The 23,098-nt window shown below is 34.4% G+C and overlaps 1 protein-coding gene across 8 annotated transcripts in view; it reads left to right on the top strand.

Moving 5' to 3' along the window:
* ZMYM2 (zinc finger MYM-type containing 2) overlaps nt 1-22,189 on the top strand; it is a 107,835-nt gene extending 85,646 nt beyond the window's left edge. For all 8 annotated transcript variants that reach the window (XM_004388404.2, XM_023742471.1, XM_004388407.2 and 5 more), the window contains 6 exons: nt 1,284-1,452; nt 1,868-2,019; nt 16,025-16,139; nt 16,825-17,076; nt 17,386-17,506; nt 19,402-22,189. In XM_004388404.2, the coding sequence (XP_004388461.1) occupies nt 1,284-1,452; nt 1,868-2,019; nt 16,025-16,139; nt 16,825-17,076; nt 17,386-17,506; nt 19,402-19,594 (1,002 nt within the window). In that variant the 3' untranslated portion in view covers nt 19,595-22,189. The remainder of the gene's footprint in view (nt 1-1,283; nt 1,453-1,867; nt 2,020-16,024; nt 16,140-16,824; nt 17,077-17,385; nt 17,507-19,401) is intronic.
* Nucleotides 22,190-23,098: the final 909 nt, after the last annotated feature.

Here is a 23,098-nt window from a genome sequence, read left to right as displayed (position 1 = left end):
TGAACAGTGAACCTCGGAGGTAACTTCACCAGTGAGCTAAAAGGGCGTCTGGGGGCCATACTGTCGGGGTTTCTCCAGTCTCCTTTAGGCCAGTAAATCTGGTCTTTTTTTTGTGAGTTAGAATTATGCTCTACTTCCTTCTCCAGCTCTGTCCAGAGCCCTCTGTTGTGTTCCTGGTCAGAGCAGTCAGTGATGGTAGCCGGGCACCATCTAGCTGTACTGGACTCAGTCCGGTGGAGGCCTTGGTAGCTGTGGACAGTTAGTCCTTCGGACTAATCTTTTCCTTGTATCCCGTTCTCTTCATTCTGCCTTGCTCCCGAAGGGATGAGACCAGTGGAGTGTCTTAGATGGCCGCTCACAGTTAGCCGTTACTTTTGATGAATTTATTCAACCAAGTTGAAGTATACAGATTATTTTTATATCTGGTCTCTATTAAGCATACCAACACAGAAAGACCCTACTGGCCAGTATGATCATTCAGGTAGACAAAAATCTAAATGTATTAGCAGGTGTAATTGTTTTAATATTTTATCAACACCCTACATTTCTAATTTTCAACCTCAAAGATGAGAAGAAGCCTTAAGAAAGATGGCTTTCCCAAATTTCCCAAAAAATAAACAGAATTGAAAAAAGGGTGAGTACATGCAATAGAATGAAGTTGGACTCTTAGCTCACACCATATGCAAGTTAACTCAAAATGGATCATAGACTTTAAAGAGCTAAGACTATAAAACTCTGAGAAGAAAGATATAGGCATAAATCTTCACAATCTTGGGTTAGGCATGGTTTCTTAACTACACCACCGAAAGCACAAGGAACAAAAGAAAAATCTATATAAATTGGACTGCATCAGAATTAAAACTTTTATACTGCTAACAATTCATGAAGAAAGTGAAAAGAAGTGGGTGTTAATTCCCTGTGAGGTAGAGTCATGGAAGTGTTAAGTTTCTCTGTTATATTTACAATCATTTGATTTCAGATTATTAATTTGTTAATATCTATATTTGATTATTTTCTCATCATAAATGACTCTCACAACAGAATGTAGTATGTTTTTGTTGTACAAAATGATTTATGTACAAATATACCATTCCTGGAGTTGCATTTCAGAAACTGTTATAGATAACTAACTACTCTCAGATTCAGGAATACCAGAAAATTCTGAGCATGTAAATATAAATATACTTCTCTTTAATTTGCATTTGTTGAGAGATGCTTTTCATAGAGGAATAAGATAATGATAGGCTTAAAAAAAAGATTTTACAATGCTGTTTTATTAATAGGGAACAAAGAGAAAAGCTGTATCAGAATACCAGTCTCATGATGATAGTTCTGACAATTCAGAATGCAGCTTTCCTTTCAAATATACATATGGTGTAAATGCATGGAAACACTGGGTCAAAACTAGGCAACTTGATGAAGATCTCCTGGTATTAGATGAACTAAAATCTCGTAAGTGTTTTGATTTAATTTCTCCTAAGTCCTATTTGGAAACCCTGGTGGCATAGTGGTTAAGAGCAGCCACGGCTGCTAACCAAAAGGTCGGCAGTTCGAATTTACCAGGCACTCCTTGGAAACCCTATGGGGCAGTTCTACTCTGTCCTGTAGGGTTGCTATGAGTCAGAATTGACTCAACAGCAACTGGTTTTTGTTTTTTTTTGGGTTTTTAAATCCTATTTAAAATCAAGGTTTTGTTACTAACCACCTTTAAGTTTAAAAATATAAATATAGCTGGAATATGTTTAAAACTGATTCTAAATGCATTTTGTTTCAGTTTGAAGTTCTTATATGGAATAAATTAATTTCAGAAAGTTTCTTTAAGGACAGTAAATAATAAAAATTACTAATTTTATTTATTTATTTATAGCTAAATCAGTAAAGTTAAAAGAGGATCTTCTCTCTCACACCACGGCTGAGCTTAACTATGGGTTGGCCCATTTTGTCAATGAGATCCGACGGCCAAATGGAGAGAACTATGCACCTGACAGCATCTATTATCTTTGCCTTGGAATACAGGAGGTTTGTAATTTGAAAGTTGCTTTAGAATATAGTATTAATATGAAAGGAGTCCCTGAGTTAAGCAAGTGCTCAACTACTAGTATGAAGGATGGTGGTTTGAACCCACCCAGAGGTATCTTGGGAAACAGGCCTGGTGGTCAACTTCCAAAAGGTGACAGCTTTGAAAACCCTAGGGAGCAGTTGTACTCTGTACACGTGGGGTCGCCGTGAATCAGAACTACCAACAGCATAATGTGAAATGTGGTTGTGGTAGTTCTTGGAGAGAAAAATGTGCTTCAAGAATATTGAGTAGCTTTATGAAACATATTGATTTGTTGGTTTATTAAGAAAGGCAATGAGGAGTTTAATCTGTTTGGAAATAGGAGGATATTATAAAGGATTTTCCTAGCTGCTTTATGTATAGATGTTTCTGCTGTAATGCAATATATATGTTCCTGAAAATTCTCAAGTTCTTCAAAATTGTTTACCAAAACCAAGAAGAATTTATGGGAAAAATAGGGTGTTAGGGACAGACCACTCAAAATTCATGCATGTCTCGTGACTGGCTTAACAAACATGTATATTTGCTCTAGTATATATACTATAAACCAGTTGCCATCGAGTCATTTCTGACTCGTAGTGACCCTATAGGACACAGTAGAACTGCCCCATAGGGTTTCCAAGGAGCGGCTGGTGTATTTGAACTGCTGACCTTTATGATAGCAGCCAAACTTTTAACCACTGTGCCACCAGGGCTCCAAACTATAGTATGTAGTATTAAAACTTGTGTAGGGAGATCAGTGGAAGGAGCTATAAGGAAAGGGTATTGGCTCCTGAATTATAGAAACAAGAGCAAAATGTACGAAGGTTGGATGTAATAAGCCTGTCCAAGATTAAATATGTGACTAACCTGAGCCAAGAGGAGGTGACTGCTTTGTTTAGCGAGTATTCCTTCTTTGCTTCCTGCATTCAGCTGGGTTGCTATACTTTTTTTCCCACCTCTTATTACTTGGTGATAGAAAACATGAACATGCTAAGAAAAAAATCATGGATGGTAATCAGGATGACATCATTCTCTCCTCACCATTTGCAGATAAACTTTCACTTTATGAGGCATGATCTGTATCTATATGTGTCTGTAGTTCATGCTGTGTGTAAACAGACAAACGTCTTACCTCTATGAATAGTAGGTCTGGTTTCACTATACACCAGTGATGTGTACCTAACTTGTTAAATAGGGTAACTGCTCAGTAGTGCTTTGAAATCATGTCATAAAAGCTGGTCATTCTTTAGGAGTTTTAGATAAACTTCAACCACGTGTCCGTGAATCTGAGTCAGTCTGTTTTTCACAATGGCCTTTAGTTAGTCTGGAACAAATTTTATAGGTTTGAGCCCAAAAGTCAGGATTCCAGTTGCACTTTCTAGGTATTTCTAAGTTTGATGGATGATAAGAGATGATCTTTTTATAAAATTTTGTTTATAGGCCTAAAATTTAGTGTTATGCTGCTAACAGGTGTTAGATACTGAAATAAATTACAGAAGAAAACTAGAATTGTCTTATTTTGTTACTTTGTTTACATTTTCTTTAAGATAGAAATCTTGCCTTAGGTTATATAAATACTAGTTGAGAAATAGCATATGTGGCTGCAGATTACCATGTATTCAAGAGTAATCACATATTTTACAGTGGCAACCTAAAAGAAGTATAATAGGTTTTATCTTTTATTTTTTTTTGTATTGTTCTTTGATAGATTTACATGCATTTTGAGCCTCGTACTTTAGATGGTGATACGGGTCCACCATTCCAAGAGCCCAAAAACCTCTGAAAACCAAAAGCGATTTTTACCCTTTTAGTTTGCCGTGAAAACTCATTTAACAGTAAAACCTAACCTGAAGAGTTTTGAAGGTGTTGAATTATTTATTTGTTGTAAAAGTGTTTATTTATTATGTTATTGTTGTTGTTAGTTGCCATTGAGTAGATTCCAACTCATGGTGACCCCGTGTGTGCATAGGGTTTTCAAGGCTTTGACCTTTTGCAAGCAGCTTGCCAGGCCTGTCTTCCGAGTCACCTCTGGGTGGGTTAGAACCACCAACTTTGCAGCTAGTCAAGTGCTGAACCGTTTACGCCACTCAGGGTGCTTTTACTTATTATACTTATTGTTTATGTGCATCCATAGAATATTGAATTGTTACTGTTTCTAAACAGGTATAAGGTGCTTCCCCAGGCCTCTCTAGGAATATTGTGTAAGATGTACTTTTTATATGTAGTAGTAACAAAGAATAGGAATGGCATTTAGAAACTGCCAGATACAGATGAAATCATCTCAGTTCTCTAATTTCAGAACAAGCTACATATATAAACCCCTTAAAGAGCAAACAGGAGCTGGGTTTTACTCTTTTTTCGTATCTTGTACCATGCTGTCCACACAGTAGGCACTCATAGAATTAGATGATTATCATACCTTTTATGCAATAGACCTATATATGCAATTTTCTATGACTTCTGAGTGTGTGTATTTTCCAGGCTCTTGTTTCAACCCCACTTTACTTTTTTGGTCATGTTTTGGGGTTCTGTATAAAATATCATATTAAAAACAAGTGTTCTTGAAAACTAGTATCTAGATGATACAGCTTTTTAAGTCTAAGAGTCCTAAAAGGCTTACAACAAAATACAGTGAGTGGTTCTCTACCTTACCCATCTCTATTCTTTCAGTTCTCCTCCCTAAATTCAAATACTTTTTGCTGTTTTAGGTGTTTACTGTGGCATTTGTAGTATTTAAAACAAAAACAAAAACTTGTCATGGAGTTGATTCCGACTCATTGAACTTATAGGAAAGAGTAGAACTGCCCCCATAGGGTTTCCAAGGCGATAATCTTTACCGGAAGCAGACTGCCACATCTTTCTCTCACAGAGCGGCTGGTGAGCTCAAACCACCGACCTTTTGATTGGCAGCCAAACACTTAGACCGCTGCGCCACTCAGACTCCTTGTTAGGGTAATACTGGCCTCTTAAAATGAGTTTGAAGTGTTCCTTTCCCCTGTTTTCTGAAAGAGTTTTTGAGAATTGGTATTATTCGTTCCTTAAATGTTTGATAGAATTCACCTGTGAAACCATATGGCCCTCAGATTATTTTTTGCAGGGTGGGGAGATTGGTTTTTAGTTACTAAGTCAATTGCTTTAGTTGATATAAGCCTATTTAGGTTTTCTGTTTCTTGTTGAGTCAAATTTGGCAGTTGTACCTTTTAAGAAATTTATGTATTTCATCAAATTTGTTAGCATAAATTGGTAATATTCCCTTGATTACTTATTAATGTCTATACGATGTACTCATCCTTCTTTTATTTCTAGTATTGGAAATTTATGTCTTCTCTTTATTTCTTGAACAGTCTAGCTCAAGGATCAGCAAACTTTTGAAAACTTAAGGGGCAAAATAATAAATATTTTAGGCTTTGCAGTCCAAAAGGTAAAAATCTAGGACATTATATAGCCATTTAGATAACCACTTAAAATATAAGCATTAATTATTTAAAAAAAAAAAATTCTTTGCTTACAGTCTGTAAAAAATATGTCACTGGTGAGATTGGGCCCAATAGGACCAGGCCATAGTTTGCCCAGACCCTTGTTCTAGGTAAAGGTTTATCAGTTTTATTTTGTTGATGTTTTCAAAGAACCAGCTTTTAGTTTTGTTGAGTCTCTGATCTTTATTTTTTCTTTTCTTAATTTGCTTTTTTTCCCAGTTTCTTAAGATTTAAGCTTAGATCATTGATTTTAGACCTTTCGTCTGTTCTAGAAAGCATTTAAAGCTATAAATTTCCTTCTAAGAACTTGTTTAGCTGCATTCCACAAGTTATGATATGTTGTGTTTTCATTTTCGTTAATTTAAATAAAGGGAATTGGCTGACCTCCTGATAACTCTATTACAGGAAGTTGAGTCCCCAAGTTGTTTTTGATTGAATGAAGTTCTGAATATCAGAACTCCAAATACTATTAAAGGTTTGAGAGCTAAATGAATTGGATAATCAGTGAATAATTATGTCTTTAAATAGGTTCTGTATGCACTGATAAATGTTTCCTCAAAAAATTGTTTTGCTATTCTCATCATTGGATGTACGTTCACATACTTGATTTACTTTGTTTTCTAAGACTGTATGGTATTTGTAAGCTGCTTTAAAAATAATCCTAAAATTCAGTGTAAAGTTACCAAAAACATACTTTCCAGAAGTCAGTGCTGTTAAATGTTACTTCAAGGATGTGTACAAAAATAGAAGCTATTTTTGTAACAGTGTACATGTTTTTTTGTCAGTACATTTATTGGTTTTGTTCACATCTGACAATAAGAATAAGATAATGTTGAAGAGGAAGTATAATTTTCTTAGATATGTCTATAGAGGGAATAACATCTTTAGTTTTAAGGACCAATTCTTATAAATGGGTAGAGAAGTAAATAACTGCTTCTGTTTTGCATATTGAGAAATCAAATATAATTATGGACATTTAATTGGTACTGTATGAAGAGAGAGCACAGCATTTTTTTCCCTCATTCACAAAGAAAAGGGCTGATTTTTTTTCTGATTATATAAGGAATGAGGCTATTATTAAATATTCACATGATACAGAAAATCATATGAAATCTCACAATCCTAAAATAACCATCATTAACATTATGTGATCGTTCTTTCAGGTACAGTGTCATATATGCAAACACTTGCCCCTCATAGCAAATTTAGCATGAGTGGCATTATGGATACCCTTTTTCTTTCATCCCTTACCCATCACAGCTAACTGTATGTATACTTCTATATCTTTTGCTATGTTCATAAAAAATATATGAGAATTTTTGGCAACTATATTATGTACTTCCGTATCTTGCTCCCCTCCCACCCCCCACTTTCCAGTACATGGTGGCAATCCCACCAAGTCAGCTGGAACAGACCTAACTGTAATATCTCATTGTATGAAGTAACACAATGAATTCAGTCATTTCCACAATGATGGGCATTCCCTTTACTTTATAAAATTTTGCCTTTATAAGCAGACATGTGTACTCTCCTTCCCTCTTCCCCCCCCCTAAATCTTGTATAGTTATCCTTACATACTAGTGCTTTTATTTCTGTGAGATAAAATTCCCGGAAGGGTATTATTGGATCATAAGAAAAGAGTATTTTTGCTTTTGAAATACATCACCAGATTGCTTTCCAGAGGGGCTGAGGATCTCTTCACGTTTTTTGGCTGTTTGGTTTGCTTTTCTGTGAATTGTCTCTTTGTCTAATTGGTTGTCTGTCCTTTTCAGTTTGTGAGAACTCCTAGTTTATTCTAGGTAGGAACCCTTTATTTGTCATTTTCCCAAGATTTTTATCTTTTACATACAAGTCTTTTTTTATTTTTTGCGAAGTGTGATATCCATTTACTAAATTAAAAAATATAGTAAGCTTACTTAATGTGGTTTGCTAATTTGAGATCTATGTAAATGGATAGTTTTCAGAGGATTAAAATTCTATTAAAATACATATAACATTTCTAAACCTGTTTAATCTTTCATTGATTCAGAAAGGCCTTAAGAATTTGCTTTATTTTTTATGTAGCAGTGATGTGGTGGATTCAGAGTTTTGCTAATCTTTCATTGGTTCATTCAGCAAACATTGATTAAGTGCCTGTTGTATGCTAGACACTGGACATATAAACTCTGGAGTAGGCATTGTGCTAAGTGATTGACATGGCATTTTATCCTCCCAACAACCTTACTATTATTACCACTATTTTTTTTTTTTTTTTTAAATTAAGAAGTAGAGTCTTAAAGAGGTTAAGTAACTTGCCCAAGGTTACACTGGTCATAATTTTGAATTTAGTAAGCAGTTCAGATTAAAGGCCACTATAATATGCTTTGCTCAAGGATTGGAAATAAGTGGACAACTAATATTTAAACACTGCCATGCTTACGGGATGTTAGTGGCCTAGAACTGAGACTACATTCTACATAGATCGATTGTATATAAGGATGTAATCTGAGAAAATAAAACAATGGGGAAGACATTATGAAGTATGTCTTCAAGTGTACACAGTAATAATACCAGACAGAAAAGATGAGGGAGGGACATCGGCATTCCAAGAGGAGACACAAGGGTATACAAGGGCACAGTTGTTTTAGGAACTGCTTCGTATGGCTGGAATGTAGAATGTGAAGTGGAGAGAGCTTTGGGGAGGATGAGGGAGTGCAGTAGGTAAGAGTCATACCACAAATGATACGTATTCCTTGGTAAGATGTTTAGACTTTGTCTTTTATGCAGGTGTGAAACATGGTAAGGTTTTCAGCATCTTTAAAGGTCACATTCAGTGTTCTTTTTCTCGGAGGCAGCCAGCTGAAAGCTGGGATATTACTGTTGAAAAGCAAATTATTGTGCAGAACTATTGACTTACTGCCAAAATTAGTGTTGTTTTTTTCTTTACATTGTTTTAATTGAACCTTTATGTGAATAACAGTTAATAAAACCAATTTTAGAGATTTGAAAGTAGAATGTTAAGTATATCTAGTAAACTTCCAAATGATGAATGTCTTATATTCTCAATATCATTTTAATTTTATAAACTCTGTATTGTTATTAGACATAATAGTTTCTTCCTTAACTAGCTCTCCAAAGCATTCTTTGACAATATGTAGTTCCCATTTTAGTGGCAGTATTTAAGCAAACATGGTAATAGTCTGAATATATTCTCTAAAATATACAAAATATATGTATATAACTATTTTATGTGGCACTGTAGATTCTTCTCAAATACCAATACAAGAACTTCTATTTAAGTATCTACCAATGTGCTGCTTTGCCTTTCAAAGCATTTTTAATCCATAAGAAAACAGAGCCCTTGAAATGTAGCTAGTTTGAAATAAGAAGTGCTCTAAATGTAAAATACACACCAGATTTTGAAGACTTTATGAAATAAAGAATGTAAAATGCCTCATTAATAATTTTTATATGATTAAATGTTGAAATTATTTGTTTTAGATATATTGTGTTAAGTAAACTATATTATTTAATTCTACCTGTTTTTATTTTGTTAATGAGTTACATTTTTAACAGAGGACACTTATTCAAATAATTCTATAACTGAAAACTTTTTGTGAAGATACTTTTTGTTCAAATTGTGGTAGAAACACATTTAACAAAACATTTGCCTGTTGAGCAATTTTTACATGTACAATTCAGTGACATTGATTACGTTCATCATGTTGTATAACTATTACCACTATCAATTTTCAAATTATTCCACCACTATTAAACAGAAACTCAGTGCTCCCTATGCAATGACTCTCTCTTTCCTCCTACCTCCCACTTAGGGTAACTTTGGTCTCTAAACATTTGCCTATTTCATGTAAGTAGAATCATAAAATATTTGTCATTTTGGGACTGCCGTATTTCACTCAGCATGTTTTTAAATTTTTCGTATTGTTGTAAATATATATGTATAAATAACTAAAAACATTTGCCCATTCAACGTTTTTCAGGTGTACTGCTGAGTGATATCTTTTACATTAATCATGTTGTGCAACCATCACCCGTAATCATTGCCAAATTTCCTATCACCATAACACAGAAACTCACTGCTTTCTAAACAGTGGTTCCTCCTTTTGCCCTCCCTTCCAACCCTGGTAACCACTAGTAAACTTTGTTCTCTATACATTTGCCTATTGTCACTTCATATAAGTGAGATCATATATTTATCTTTTGTGATTGACATATTTCACTCAACAATGTTTCCAAGGTTCATCCATGTTGTAGCATGTGTCAGGACTTCATTTCTCTTGATGGCTGAGTAATATCCCATTGTGTGTATATACCACGATTTGTTTAGCCATTCACTCATTGACGGACCTTTAGGTTATTTTCACCTTTTGGCTCTTATGCCTAGTGCTGCAGTGAACATTGTTGTACATTTGTCTGTTTGCGTTGCTGTGCTCTAGTCTCTTGGGTAATACCTAGGCGTGAAATTGCTGGGTTATATTGTAGTTCTATGTTTAACTTTTTGAGGAGCCTTTAGACTATTATCTACAGTGGTTGTGCCATTTTGTATTCCCACCAGCAATGGATAAGAGTTTCAGTTTCTCCACATCCTCACCAACCTTTGTTTGTTTGTTTTTTAATCTTAGCCATCCTTGTGGGAATGAAGTGGTATCTCATTGTAGTTTTAATTTTTATCTCTCTAATGGCTAATGGGAGCCCTGGTGGTGCAGTGTTTAAATGATTGGCTGCTAATTGAAAGGTCGACAGTTCGAACTTACCCAACTATTCTGCAAGAGAAAGATAATGGCAGTCTGTTTCTGTAAAAAGTTACAGCGTTGGAAACCCTTTGGGACAGTTCCTCTGTCCTGTAGGGTCCCTATGAGTCAGAATCAATGTAACAGTAACGGAATTTGGTTTGGTTTTGAAATGGCTAATGACATTGATTATCTTTTCATGTGCTTTTTGGCCATTTGATGAATACTCTCTTTAGTGAAATTCTGGTCTGTTCAAGTCCATTTTTTGATTGGGTGATCTCTTTTTGTTGTTAAGACAGCATAATGTTTTCAAGGCTCATTGATGTTGTGACATGCATCAGGACTTCATTTCTCTTTATGGCTGATTAATATTTCATTGTATGTATATACCACATTTTATTTATCAATTCATCTATTGGTGGACATTGAAGTTGTTTCTACTGCAATGTCACTATATTCACAAGTTCTTAATGAAAGACCCTTTGGAGCAGAGCACAGACTCTGCACTTCTAATGACATGATCAACAGGCATTTATTCCTTACAGAATAAACAGACAGGGATGAGTAGAACAGCGCACGTCATCATCAGCCTAGGTTCCCTGTAGTTAGGCTCCTGTTCACAGGGTTAGATCGCATCCAAGCTTGTCCCAGTTCACGTCTTGGGAGGAGAACACCTAAGTTCCTGTCTTCCGGGATTAAATACTAATTGGACAGCCATGTCTACATGCCAAATAGCATACACAGAGAGCAGGTAGGGGAAGGGGTAATGAAAGGGATCAATAAAAGGTGAAAGGGGGTAATAAAAGTAGAAAGCCCCCTGTAGACAACAGATATCATTTAGTGCCCCTATTCAGAGTTATTTAGATTAACTGGTGCCAGAGAATAGCCCTTTTCCCTTTATCCCACTAAGGTATCAAACAGAGATCTGGGTAGTCATTTCCCTCTAAAAGCACGAACTTTATGTCTGTTAGTAGCTGTTACGTCAGTAGCAGCTAGGGAGACAGTAAAGGGGCAGTTATATTGCATACCTGTTCATCCAGCATCTACCTTTTGGCTATTGTAAATAGTGCTGCAATGAACATTAGTGTACGGGTATCTGTTTGTATTCCTGCTTTCATTTGAGTATATACTTAGGTGTGGAATTGCTGAATTATATGATAGTTTTATGTTTTAACTTTTCGAGGAATTGCCAAACTATTTTCCATAGCAGCTGTACCGTTTTACATTCCCACCAGAAATGGATGAGGATTCCATAAAGATACTTTTGTGTGTTTGTGTGTGTGTGTGTGTTTGGTGAAAGTTTACACAGGAAATTAGGTTCTCATTTACCAATTTTTGTACGTATCATTCAGTAACATTGGTTATGTTCTTCACAATATATCAGGATTCTCATTATTTCCATTTTGGTTGTTCTGTTTCCATTAATTTAGCTTCCCTGTCCCCCGTAGCCTTCTCATCGTTGGTCTAGGGTAAATGTTAACTATTTGGTTTCATCTAGACAATTATTTTGAGGAGCACAGTACCCACAGGTGATATTTATTTTATGGGCCAGTCTGTCATTTGGCTGAAAGGTGATCTCTGGGCATGGTTTGAGTTCTAAGTTTAAAGAGTTTCTCAGGACGGTAGTCTCAAGGATTCATCTAATCTCTACTGGTCCAGTAAGTCTGGCTTTTTTTTAGGAATTTGAGTTTTTTCTACATTTTTCTCCCATTCTGTGTGGAACCATCTATTCAGTCCATAGTCGGAACAGTCAGTAGTGGTAGCTGGGCACCATCTAGTTCTTCTTGTCTCAAGGTAGGTGATATTATTGTTCATGTCGACTCTTGGTTCTGTAGACTAGTTTCTTCTTTGAATCTTTGGTTTCTGTCTTACTCTTTAGCTCTGGACGAGCGGAGACCAATAGTTGGTCTTCCAAGCTTTTGAGACCCCAGACCCCGCTACTTATCAAACTAGGATGTCGTTATGGACTATATTATGCCAATTAACTGAGCTGTCTCATGAGACAATGGTCCTAAGCCCTCAAACCTAGTAAATGAATCCTGTGAGTTGTCTGGTGTGTCTAGAAGGTATCCATAACTGTGCCCCCATGTGCTTTATTTTATGCTTAAAAATATATGCAGCACACATAAACATATATACACACACACACACATATATATGCCTACAGTTATTCATATATACCTTCATGTACATATTTATGTATACTTACATATCTCTGTAACCAAACACACATTTTTTAGTTGTTAGTACTATTGTCACAAAATTGGATGTCCCCCAATGAATTTTGTTTAACAAATTTCTGGATAAATTGTTCATTGACACTAGTTACATTTATCACAGTTTGTCAGCATTCTCTTTGTGTCTGTACCCTTCTATTATGCTCAAACACTCATCTTTACTATGGTTGTGCTGTGCTCACTACTTCTGCGCTCGGAGCCACATTTCCCATCACGAAAAGTAGCAAGTCTCTAAGTTTTAAATTGTACTTACCCCCTCTTCTCCCTGGTGACCACCAATGAATATTGGTGTCTCTATATTTATCTGTTCTTGCCTTTCGTATAAAAAAGGGATCATACAATATTTGTCCTTATATACTTATTTCACTTAGCATTATGCCATCCAGGTCCATCATGTTATGTTTCCTGGCCAGGCTTACCATTGTTCTTTATGGTTGTGTAATATATTTATGTGTATGTACCACAATTTGCTTGTTCTTTCGTCTGTTGATGGCCACTTTGGTTGTTTCCATTGTTTTGCTATTGTGAATAAAGTTTCAGTGAACATAGGAGTGCATGTATCTGGTCTTGTCAGTAGTTTCAGTTCTCTAGGGTATATTCCTAGGAGTGGGATTGCTGGATTGGAAGGTAGCTCTATTTCCAGTTTTTTGAGGAAGCACCAAACCATTTTCCATAGTGGTTGTACCATTTTACAGTCCCACCAGCAATGAATAAGGATTCCAGTCTCCCCACATCCTCACCATCATTTGTTTTCTGTTTTTTTTTTTTTTTTTAAATCAGTGCCATTTTAGTAGGAGTGAGATGGTGTCTCATTGTAGTTTGATTTGTATCCCTCTAACGGCTAATGATCGTGAGCATCTTTTCATGTGTTTGTTGGCTGCTTGTATGTCTTCTTCTTTGGTGAAGGTTCTGTTCATATCCTTTGCCCATTTTAAAATCGGGTTGTCTTTTTGTTGTTGAGTTGTTGAAGTGTTCTGTAAATTTTAGAGATTAGACCCTTAGCTGATAAGTCTTTTCTGAAAATTTTTCCCAGTTTGTAGGTTCTCTTTTTACTCTTTTGATGAGCAAAAGTTTATAGTTTTTATGCGATCCCATTTATCTATTTTGTAATGCCTGTTATCCTATTTTTACAGAAAATTAGGTCCCGTAGTTTTCTCCCAGCAATTTATGGTTTTAGGTTTGACATTTGGGTCTTTGTTCCATTTTGAGTTAGTTAGCTTTTGTGTTTGGTGTGACATATGGGTCCTATTTCAATTTTCTGCAGGGGGAGATCCAGTTTTGCCAGAACTGTTTATTAAAGAGACTGTCTCTGCCCTACTGGATGGACTTTGACCGCTTGTCAAAGATCAGTTGTCCATAGATGTTTAGGTTTAGTTCTTAGTTCTCAATTCTATTCCATTGGTCTATGTGTCTGTCATTGAACCAGTACCAGGCTGTTTTGATTACAGTGACTATATTAGTATGTTTTGATATCAGGGAATGTGAGGACTGCTGCTTTGTTCTTTTTTTCTTTAATATTGCTTTGGCTATTTGGGGTTTCTTTCCTTTCTGTATGAAGTTGGTCATCAGTTTTTCCACTTCGGTAAAGAATGTTGTTGGGATTTGTGTCAGGATTGCATTGAATCTGTCGATCACTTTAGGTAGTATTGACATATATAGTATTGACTATATTAAGCCTTCCTTTTCATGAGCCCTGGTGGCATAGTGGTAAAGTACTGTGGCTGCTAACCAAAAGATCGGCATTTTGAATCCACCAGCTGATCCTTGGAAACCCTATGGGGCAGTTCTGCTCTGTCCTGTAGGGCCACTAAGTCAGAATCAACTCGATGCCAGTGGATTTGTTTTTTTTTTAACTCATGAGCACAGATGTCTTCCATTTTTTAGGTCTCTTTTGGTCTCTTGTAGTAGTGTTTTATGATTCTCATTGTATAAATCTTTTATGTCCCTGGTTAGGTTAATCCCTAGGTATTTTATCGGTTTGGGGGCTATTGTAAATGGTCTCATTTTCTTGATTTATTTTTTGGAGTAGTCTTTTGTTAGTGTAGAGCAACCCAGCTGATTGTGTGTTGATCTTGTATCCTGCAGCGTTGCTAAATTCTTTTGTTAGTTCTAGCAGTTTTCTTGTGGAGTCCTGAAGATACTTTTTTATTAAGATTTCTACTATTCAAACGGGCCTTTTTTCCCTGGAGTTGTTTTCTGTAGGTTGTTGATGTATTTGACAGCATCTCCTTTGCCTCTGCTTTTGAAACCACAGGTTCTTGTAAAGATTATTTTTTCTTCTGTAGGTTCCCATTGGTTGCCAAGGGCTTTTGTGATAGGGCAGTCATATATGTTTAGATTGGGTGTTTGTAAGTTGAACCTTTAATGGGAAATAAACAACAACAGTAACATGGTCTATATATGGGTGTAGATGTGGTGTTGTTGTTGTTGTTAGGTGCCGTCAAGTCTATTTTGACTCATAGTGACCCCATGTGACAGAATAGAACTGCCCCATACGGTTTTCTTGGCTGTAATCTTTATGGAAGCAGATCTTCAGGTCTTTCTTCCACAGAGCCACTGGGTGGGTTTGAACCGCCAAACTTTCAGTTAGCAGGCAAGCACTTAACCATTGTGCCACCAGAGCTTTTTATGTATTTATTATACATTTATGTGTATATATATGTACACACACACATATATATCTTTTAAAAACTTTAGTCATTGCCCTAGGATTTATAATATACATCTTTAATCATAGTCTACCTTCAAGTAATATACCACTTCACATGAAGTATAAGAACCTTACAACAGCATACTCCCAGTTCTTCCTTCCTTAATATTTATTAACAGTAAATTCTATTGTGTCATACATTTTACTTTCACATATTCTGTTTTTAAATTATGGAGATGGACTTTGCAAACTTTAGTGACTATATCTTTCTTTAATAACCCTCACTGTTAAGATATAAACTTTGTCACAGTTTTAAGATTCATAAATTTGTACTAGGATACAGGTGGAGAGTTAAGCATATAAAGAAACAATAAGGAAAAAAGCCGTAGCCTAACAGAGTCAGAGTGCTGTAAAGGAGCTTCAAACAGCTAGAATAACATTTTTATCCCATCCTTACCACTTTTTCTTCAGTATTAATAATTTAATTACTCTTAAGTTAAAATTTAAATTTGTTTTCTCCATTTCCTGTATGATTGTTCATTCTGTTCTTTTTCTTTGTCTGACTGAAGATTTTTAGCTAGTTCTCACATTCTGGGATTCTTAGGTGTATATTTCAGCTTTGAGTTTTTTTAACCAACAGATTAATTGGTAATTTATGATTCTTTATGATTTATAGACATGTAGATAAAGCCAGTAATCTCTCTTCTTACATTAGTATACTTTCTTTTCTTAGACATAATTCTGGAGAAAAAAAAAAGTTTTTTGTCATCATGGGTGGGTTAGGACAGCTGAAAAGCTTTGTTATTTTTTTTCTTGAGAAATACAGAGTGCAACTAATATATTAATTAGCTGTTTTTCCTTCAAAAAATTTTTTTTTCCTTCATTTATAGTACTTGTGTGGTAGTAATCGAAAAGACAATATATTTATTGATCCAGGATACCAGACATTTGAGCAAGAGTTGAATAAAATACTTCGAAGTTGGCAACCAAGCATACTTCCAGATGGTAATGCTCTTTTATTGTGAATCTTTTGTACAGTATTTTACCTACCAAGATAAGGTGTACAAAATAATATAAACTAAATTGAATGTATATCATTATTAGAGAAAATAAATTTTAAATAAAATTGTTGCTAATTTGATACTGGCATTTTTATTTTTGCAGAAAGTATGTTAAAAATAATTAGGAAAAATTTGAATTAGGTATCATATTTTTCAGAGTATTTAATTCATGAGTTCTCATCTGTTCATCTTTTGTTGAATTAGAAATAAATCTGTTCAATAACCACTGTTTATGAAGAACTTTAAGAAATGTGACCTGCTTTGCTGCTGTTCTTCAGTAGAACAAACAGACAGTGATTAGGAAGAGATTTAACTCTGGTTTCCATTCACTTTCACATATTTTCCTTACACATCTTGAACAGAGATTTAAGAGAAATTTTCATCAGAATCTCCACTGGAGTACTTAAGAAGTAAACATTGAGTTCCTTACTCCAGTGATGTTAGTCTGATATGAATGGCCTGGTATCATCTCTAAAAAGCTGCACAGATAATTCTGAAATTCATTCCAGTTTACCTGGTATGAATGGAGGATTAATATAGGATTGTTCTTGAATTAACCTTATCTAGGTGGTTAAATGAAAAATATCTTATTTATTATAATTATTTTAAAATAGTTCTCTCTATTTAAGGGTCAATATTCTCTCGAGTGGAAGAAGATTATCTCTGGAGGATAAAACAACTAGGATCACACTCTCCAGTAGCTCTTCTGAACACCCTGTTCTACTTTAACACTAAGTATTTTGGCCTGAAAACAGTGGAACAACACTTAAGACTTTCCTTTGGCACTGTGTTCAGGCATTGGAAAAAAAATCCTTTAACAATGGAAAACAAAGCATGTCTTCGATACCAAGTATCTTCCTTATGTGGAACAGATAATGAAGGTAGCGTATCAGGTTTTTATTCTGGTATTATCTGTGGCAGGGATATCCACACCTTGCCTTACTAAGGACTACCTGGGTCATTTGTTAAGAAACTGAAGACTGTTACTTTAATAAAATAAGACAACCTTTGTCTTCTTAAAACATCTTCAGTTCGTTTTGTTTGAAAAATTACAAATTACTAGGAACCACAACTTAGAACTCTGAAGGATACCTATTTCCATTCTTTGGTATACCAGACACTAGGAGTGAATAAAGCTATCTTGCTTCAAGATTGATCACAGGAGGTTTATTCAACTTTTATTTTTTAAGATAAAATTACAACTGGAAAAAGAAAACATGAAGATGATGAGCCAGTATTTGAACAAATTGAAAACACAGCCAATCCTTCTAGATGTCCTGTGAAAATGTTTGAATGCTACTTGTCTAAAAGGTAAGTGTTAATGATACTCTTCTTTTTTACCTGGTAGTACAAGTTGATTGGTTCAAATTTAACATTACCAAGAGGTGATATGTTTTCACTGATATTTTTTAAGATTTCTCTCATTCCTCACTTATCCAAGTCCATTTAGTTATAACTTTTTTTAGTTGCATTATTATAAAATATCCAGTTTATAATTTGTACTTTAGGATTCAAGTATACGTTAAGAAATTACAATGATTCCAATGACTGTGTAAAGCAGAGGCCACAACTTTTTCTGTAAAGGGTCAGATGTTGTTAGTTGCCGATGAGTAGATTCCAACTCATGGCGACCCTGTGTGTGCAGAGTAGATCAGCTCCATAGGGTTTTCAAGTCTGTGACCTTTCAGAGGCAGATTGCCAGGCCTGTCTTCCAAGGCACCTGTGGGTGAGTTTGAACCACCAGCGTTTTTGCTAGTAGTCAAGTACTTAACTATTTGCACCGCCCAGAGACTCCTAAAGGGTCAGAGAGTAAAAATTTTTTTAGCTTTATAGGCTAATAGAATCTCTATTGCAGCTACTCAGTTTTGCTGCTGTAGCCAGAAAGCACAGGTTTTTATTTTGTATACTATATGTAAATGAATAAGCATGGCTGTGTTAAAATAAAACTTTATTTATGTGAAAAGGTGGCAGGCTATATATATACTTTGCTAACCCATGGTATGTAGATATGTTCAAAGGTAGAGTAGATTGATGGAGATAAATGAAGTATTTAGAAAATAGCCCTTTAAGAAGTTTTGAAAGAAAGATTTAAGAGTGTTCTGAAAGTATAGGTAGTCCCCGACTTATTCAGTGTAACCAGGAACCACACTTAATGAGCATCTTTGTGGTTTTGGTTTTTGCTTCTTTTGGGGGAGGTGGGTACATCTTATCATTAGTTGTCTGTATGTATTAAAATATATCTGTAAGTTTATATGTAGGTTTCCAACCCCAAAAGACAAATAAAGATCAAATTTATAAAGATACTGATAATAAAAGGCAATAATAAGGAAAACTTAAAAAAAAAAGGTATTCGATTTATGTCAAAACCAACTTATGACGGAGTCATCAGAACGGAGCTCTGTTGTAAGTCAGGGACTACCTGTACTATTCACCTGTATTACTACTGTTTTCCCCAGTCTGAGACCAAAAAGCATTAAAAGATTTTTTTAACCTAATGAAATGTTTAGGGACCATAGATTATTTTATGCTTGTCCATTAATTAAACACTCTCAAACTTTCGAAAGATTAGTATGGACTCAGAGTGTACTTCGTTATCTAAACGATTTTATAAATTATAGTTAGATCTCCAGGATAACCCCCAAGAACCTATAAAAACAATATCACTTACAGTAGAATAGCAGTATTTCTGACCGTGGTTTGGGTAGCTCTGTTGGCTGCAGCAGTATCAGGGTCTTGCAGTAGTAGTAATTATTTGTTAGTTGGAAGTTCCTCTCTCTCAGTATCATTTTGTTGGTATGTTTTAAATAAAGGGTCTATTGTGTAATGCTGTAAGTAGTTTTATGTACTGCCATGTATCATCAGTTCTAAGACTCTTACATTTTAATATCGCTGAAATATGAGGTTCATCTTAAAATGATAATTGGCAGTGTTTTACTTGTTTAGTGGTAACATTAAAATAAGTGTTTCTTACAATTGATGGTGTCTTAGGTTCAGTGAAATACAGAGTTTAAATCATGGTGGGGAAATAATTATTTTATCATGGAAATTAATTTTAAAAATATTTTAATAACAGTGAGGTATATGGTTTAATTACATAATGTGATCAGTGGGATCAGAATTATCCTTGAAAGAAGAAAATTTGTGGGAAATTTTATGTATGTACTGTGATTTGACTTTCTTCTTTTCTCTCCTCCTCTCCCCTAAAGTCCACAGAATCTTAACCAGAGAATGGATGTTTTTTACTTGCAACCAGAATGCTCTAGTTCTACAGATAGCCCTGTCTGGTACACATCTACTTCACTGGACCGAAACACCTTGGAAAATATGCTTGTACGGGTTCTTTTAGTAAAAGATATTTATGATAAAGACAATTATGAACTGGATGAAGACACAGACTAAAATGGAATGTTTCGGACACAACCGGGATAAAACAGCATTAGATAGTCATGCTGCTAGATCTTTATTACAGAAAACATTTCAAGTTTACTCCTTCTGTTTTAAGTTTTGTAGCAGTGTACCCAAACTGGGTATTACCATGTAAATAATCTGTGAGTGAAAGTTGCCATTATTCTATGTAGTGGTTTTAGAATACTTAACAAATACATTCAAAGGTTGTTTTTTATTATTATTATTATTATTATTTATTTGATTAGGTATGTTTGTGACTTTTTACATTACAAAATATGAATGAGAATGTGCCATGTGTAATTTTTTTCTTGTAGTAGGAAACATCCATATTGCACAACCCTGCTGTCGCAAAGCTTTCTTGAAAGGGGACTCTTTTACTGGGTTCTTAACCAGATGGTTGTGTATGGGTAGCACTACTAAAAGTTTAGAACTTGCAGTGTCTTTCAGAATTTTAAAAATAAACTGTAAACTAATAGGTTGGGTTTTTTTGTTATTTTTGTTTTATGTTTTAGTTACTGAAGCCTTACAAGGTTATGTAGAGAATACCATCTTCTGTACCAAAAATAGACAAGAGAATGCTGTCAATATTGGTGTACTGTAATGTGAATCTATACTGGTGAAAACGACTTTTTGTTCTCCATATTAAAACCTCAGTGTCTTTTTTTTCATTTGTGGCTTTCTGCATCACCCCTATAAATAAAACATATATGTATATATGTATATATATATATGTGTGTGTGTGTATATATATATATATGTATATATATAAAGAATGACCATAAGTTGAAAACATGATCATCAAGACATTTTCTTTGTAAAAATGTCTGATGAAAGTATAAAATCCTTTTGTTTCCTCTCCATATCAACCTTAAGTATCTGAAATCTCCTTCATTTATAGAGGTTTCGTTTTTCTTTTTTTTCTTTTTTTGCCCTTAGCGGTATATGGATCATGCTGCAATATTACCTGAGTAGAGTACTCTAAAACTTTACCAGTTTTATTAGAATTCTCATGCCTGTCCTCAAATATGACTGATTTCATACATTGAATAAAATTATTTTTAGAAATGCCACTTCTGAAATAGTTATTATAGAAACTCAAGCTACTTTAAGTAAGATAATATCACGTTTTACTATGAAGATTGTCAGTGTAATAATTCTGATATTTCACATGACTGAAGAACAAAGAAACTGATGGTTAAAGTATATCTCAAAGGAAATCATATTTGATATTAAATTGTTTGGCTTTTAAAATTTGATTATTTCTTATAGAAGATTGCATTAAAAAAAGCTTTGTGCTTCTGCATAGCATTTTATCCATTCAGATCTTTTAGAATAAGGACATTTATTTAAAATCCTACTTTCTAAAGACTGAGCAAAATACTAGGCACATATTATCATAAATCTTATGGCTAACTTCCTATAGCGTGTGTATAATCATGTCATTTTCTTGTTTCTAGTTCCTGAATCACCATGGTGACATTAGTTTTTAAAAATTGTTGCATGAAAATCAGTCTATTTTCCACAGTGGGTAGGCAATTTCTACATATCCTTTACATATTGCCTTCTCCCTTAGGATGAATGTTAGCCACAAAAGAAATTTTCTCATTCATGATTTGGAAAATTTCACAGGAGTAATCATTGTGTATTTAAGCAATACGTATCTGAAATGTTTTTGGCATAGAAAATTATACTCTTCTAACTTGTTTTGTAACAGGTTGAAATAACTTTTCTGCCCCTTAATAGATTTTATAATTATTGATTAATAGACTGACAGCAAATCTGCTATTACTCTACTAAAGTAAATTGCTTATTGTCTCTTTAAGAAAAGTGGGTAACATATTTAAAATACATAGTACAAAAATTTTCTCAAACTTCTCTTTTTCCAGTATTACTTCTTTAAATACTTTTCTTATAAATGCATATTGTTGATTAAAAAGTGGTTAACCCTAACCGTTTTTTAATCTTTACAATGGTGCTATATTCCATGCAAGAGCAATAAAGTTTTTTTCCAAATATCACTTATTGTATATTTTACCAAGTACCATAAATTTCTGGCATGGTGCTGTCATTTAAGCACTTGCTATTTACATTTATTTGTAAATTTTAGCACTTCTAAAAGAAATGTCTGTGTAATTTTGATCTTGACATGATTGAGGATTTAGACATCTTGATTGCAGTCCAAGGGTTGATTAACTTGATTCTCAGGGAGAAAGAGAAAAATCTGTTTTATGAGAATTGTGTTGCTCTGTGAAACATTTCATCCAGAGCACGTTTCATTGACTTCTGGATATCTTTAGTTTGTGTGGTTATTGCTGACAACTGAGAAAAAGGACAGTAAAATAATAGGTTCTTTTTGTTTCTTGGTGATTTGTGATTATAGCATCCTGTAAATATGACTTTATTGCATTGAGATACCTATTGGAGATGCTATATTTTTCTGTTCTGAAGAGTTTGCCATTTAAAATGAGCTAATGAAAAAAAATTATCCATATTGAGAAAAATGGATTTCCCAGGCAAATTAAATCTTCATTAACACATTTCTTTAGGCTTTTAAGGTAAGAAAGCTCTCAACTTTTTTTTTTTTTTTGCCATAAAAATACTACTTGTTTAATAGTAGTTCATGTTTTTATTTTATTATATAGAGTTGTTATCAGTGTATTAAACATATTGGGGGAGGAGGAGGATGCATATATACTATGCATTCAAACGTCACGGTGTTTCTGATTGAATTATCCTTGGTGTCCTGGCCAGTTGTGATTTTTGAATGGGATAGGTTGTTTATGCATAGTATTAAATACAGTACAGTAATGGAAAAGTCATAAGATTGAAAATTTTTTGTTTACACTACCCCATTGTGGGTCCATTTATCTGAGATTTTAAATACCTTGCAGTCTAAAATCACTATAAAAATTTAATTTTTATTTTGACAGTTATTTCCAAAGTGTATTGTTATATATATGTCACTTATGTTCTAAGTTAACACCAGCTATAGGATAATCTCCTTGTTTCCTTCTAACAAAACACTCATGAAAATGTACATGAAAATATTTTTGAATAATAAATTTATTTAAATTACAATACTTCTGGATTTTCCCCCTTAATAAGCCCGTTACTCAGTTTTTAGAGAAGTTATTTGAATCTCAAGTATTACATTCTACTGTGTTCTTAGGTTTAGATTGATTTTAATGCTGTTTTCCCATGATAATTGTTCAAGTACTTTTTTGTTGTTTCTGGGCAAATTATTCTTAAAATGATAAAATATGAACAATTTTATAAATTTAGAAGTTGATGTCCAGAGCAGGCTAGCTGTGTCAGTCAGGGTCTGAGAGTAGAAACTCCTTCTTAAGCTGTATCCCAAATTGTACTTTTTTTTTTCCTTTACTTGGAAACTAGGTATTAGAGGAACACCCAAAATAAGGATGGTTGTGATCCCCCTGCTTGTAACAAACTTGACTAGAGAAGGTTGTCCCTAAAATCTGGATAGATGGTGTTCTA

Source organism: Trichechus manatus, unplaced genomic scaffold, assembly GCF_000243295.1.
Source record: "Trichechus manatus latirostris isolate Lorelei unplaced genomic scaffold, TriManLat1.0 scaffold00210, whole genome shotgun sequence".
Classification (NCBI taxonomy): Eukaryota; Metazoa; Chordata; class Mammalia; order Sirenia; family Trichechidae; genus Trichechus; species Trichechus manatus.
Note: the sequence above shows the minus strand (reverse complement) of the source record. Positions and strands in the feature narration are given on the sequence as shown.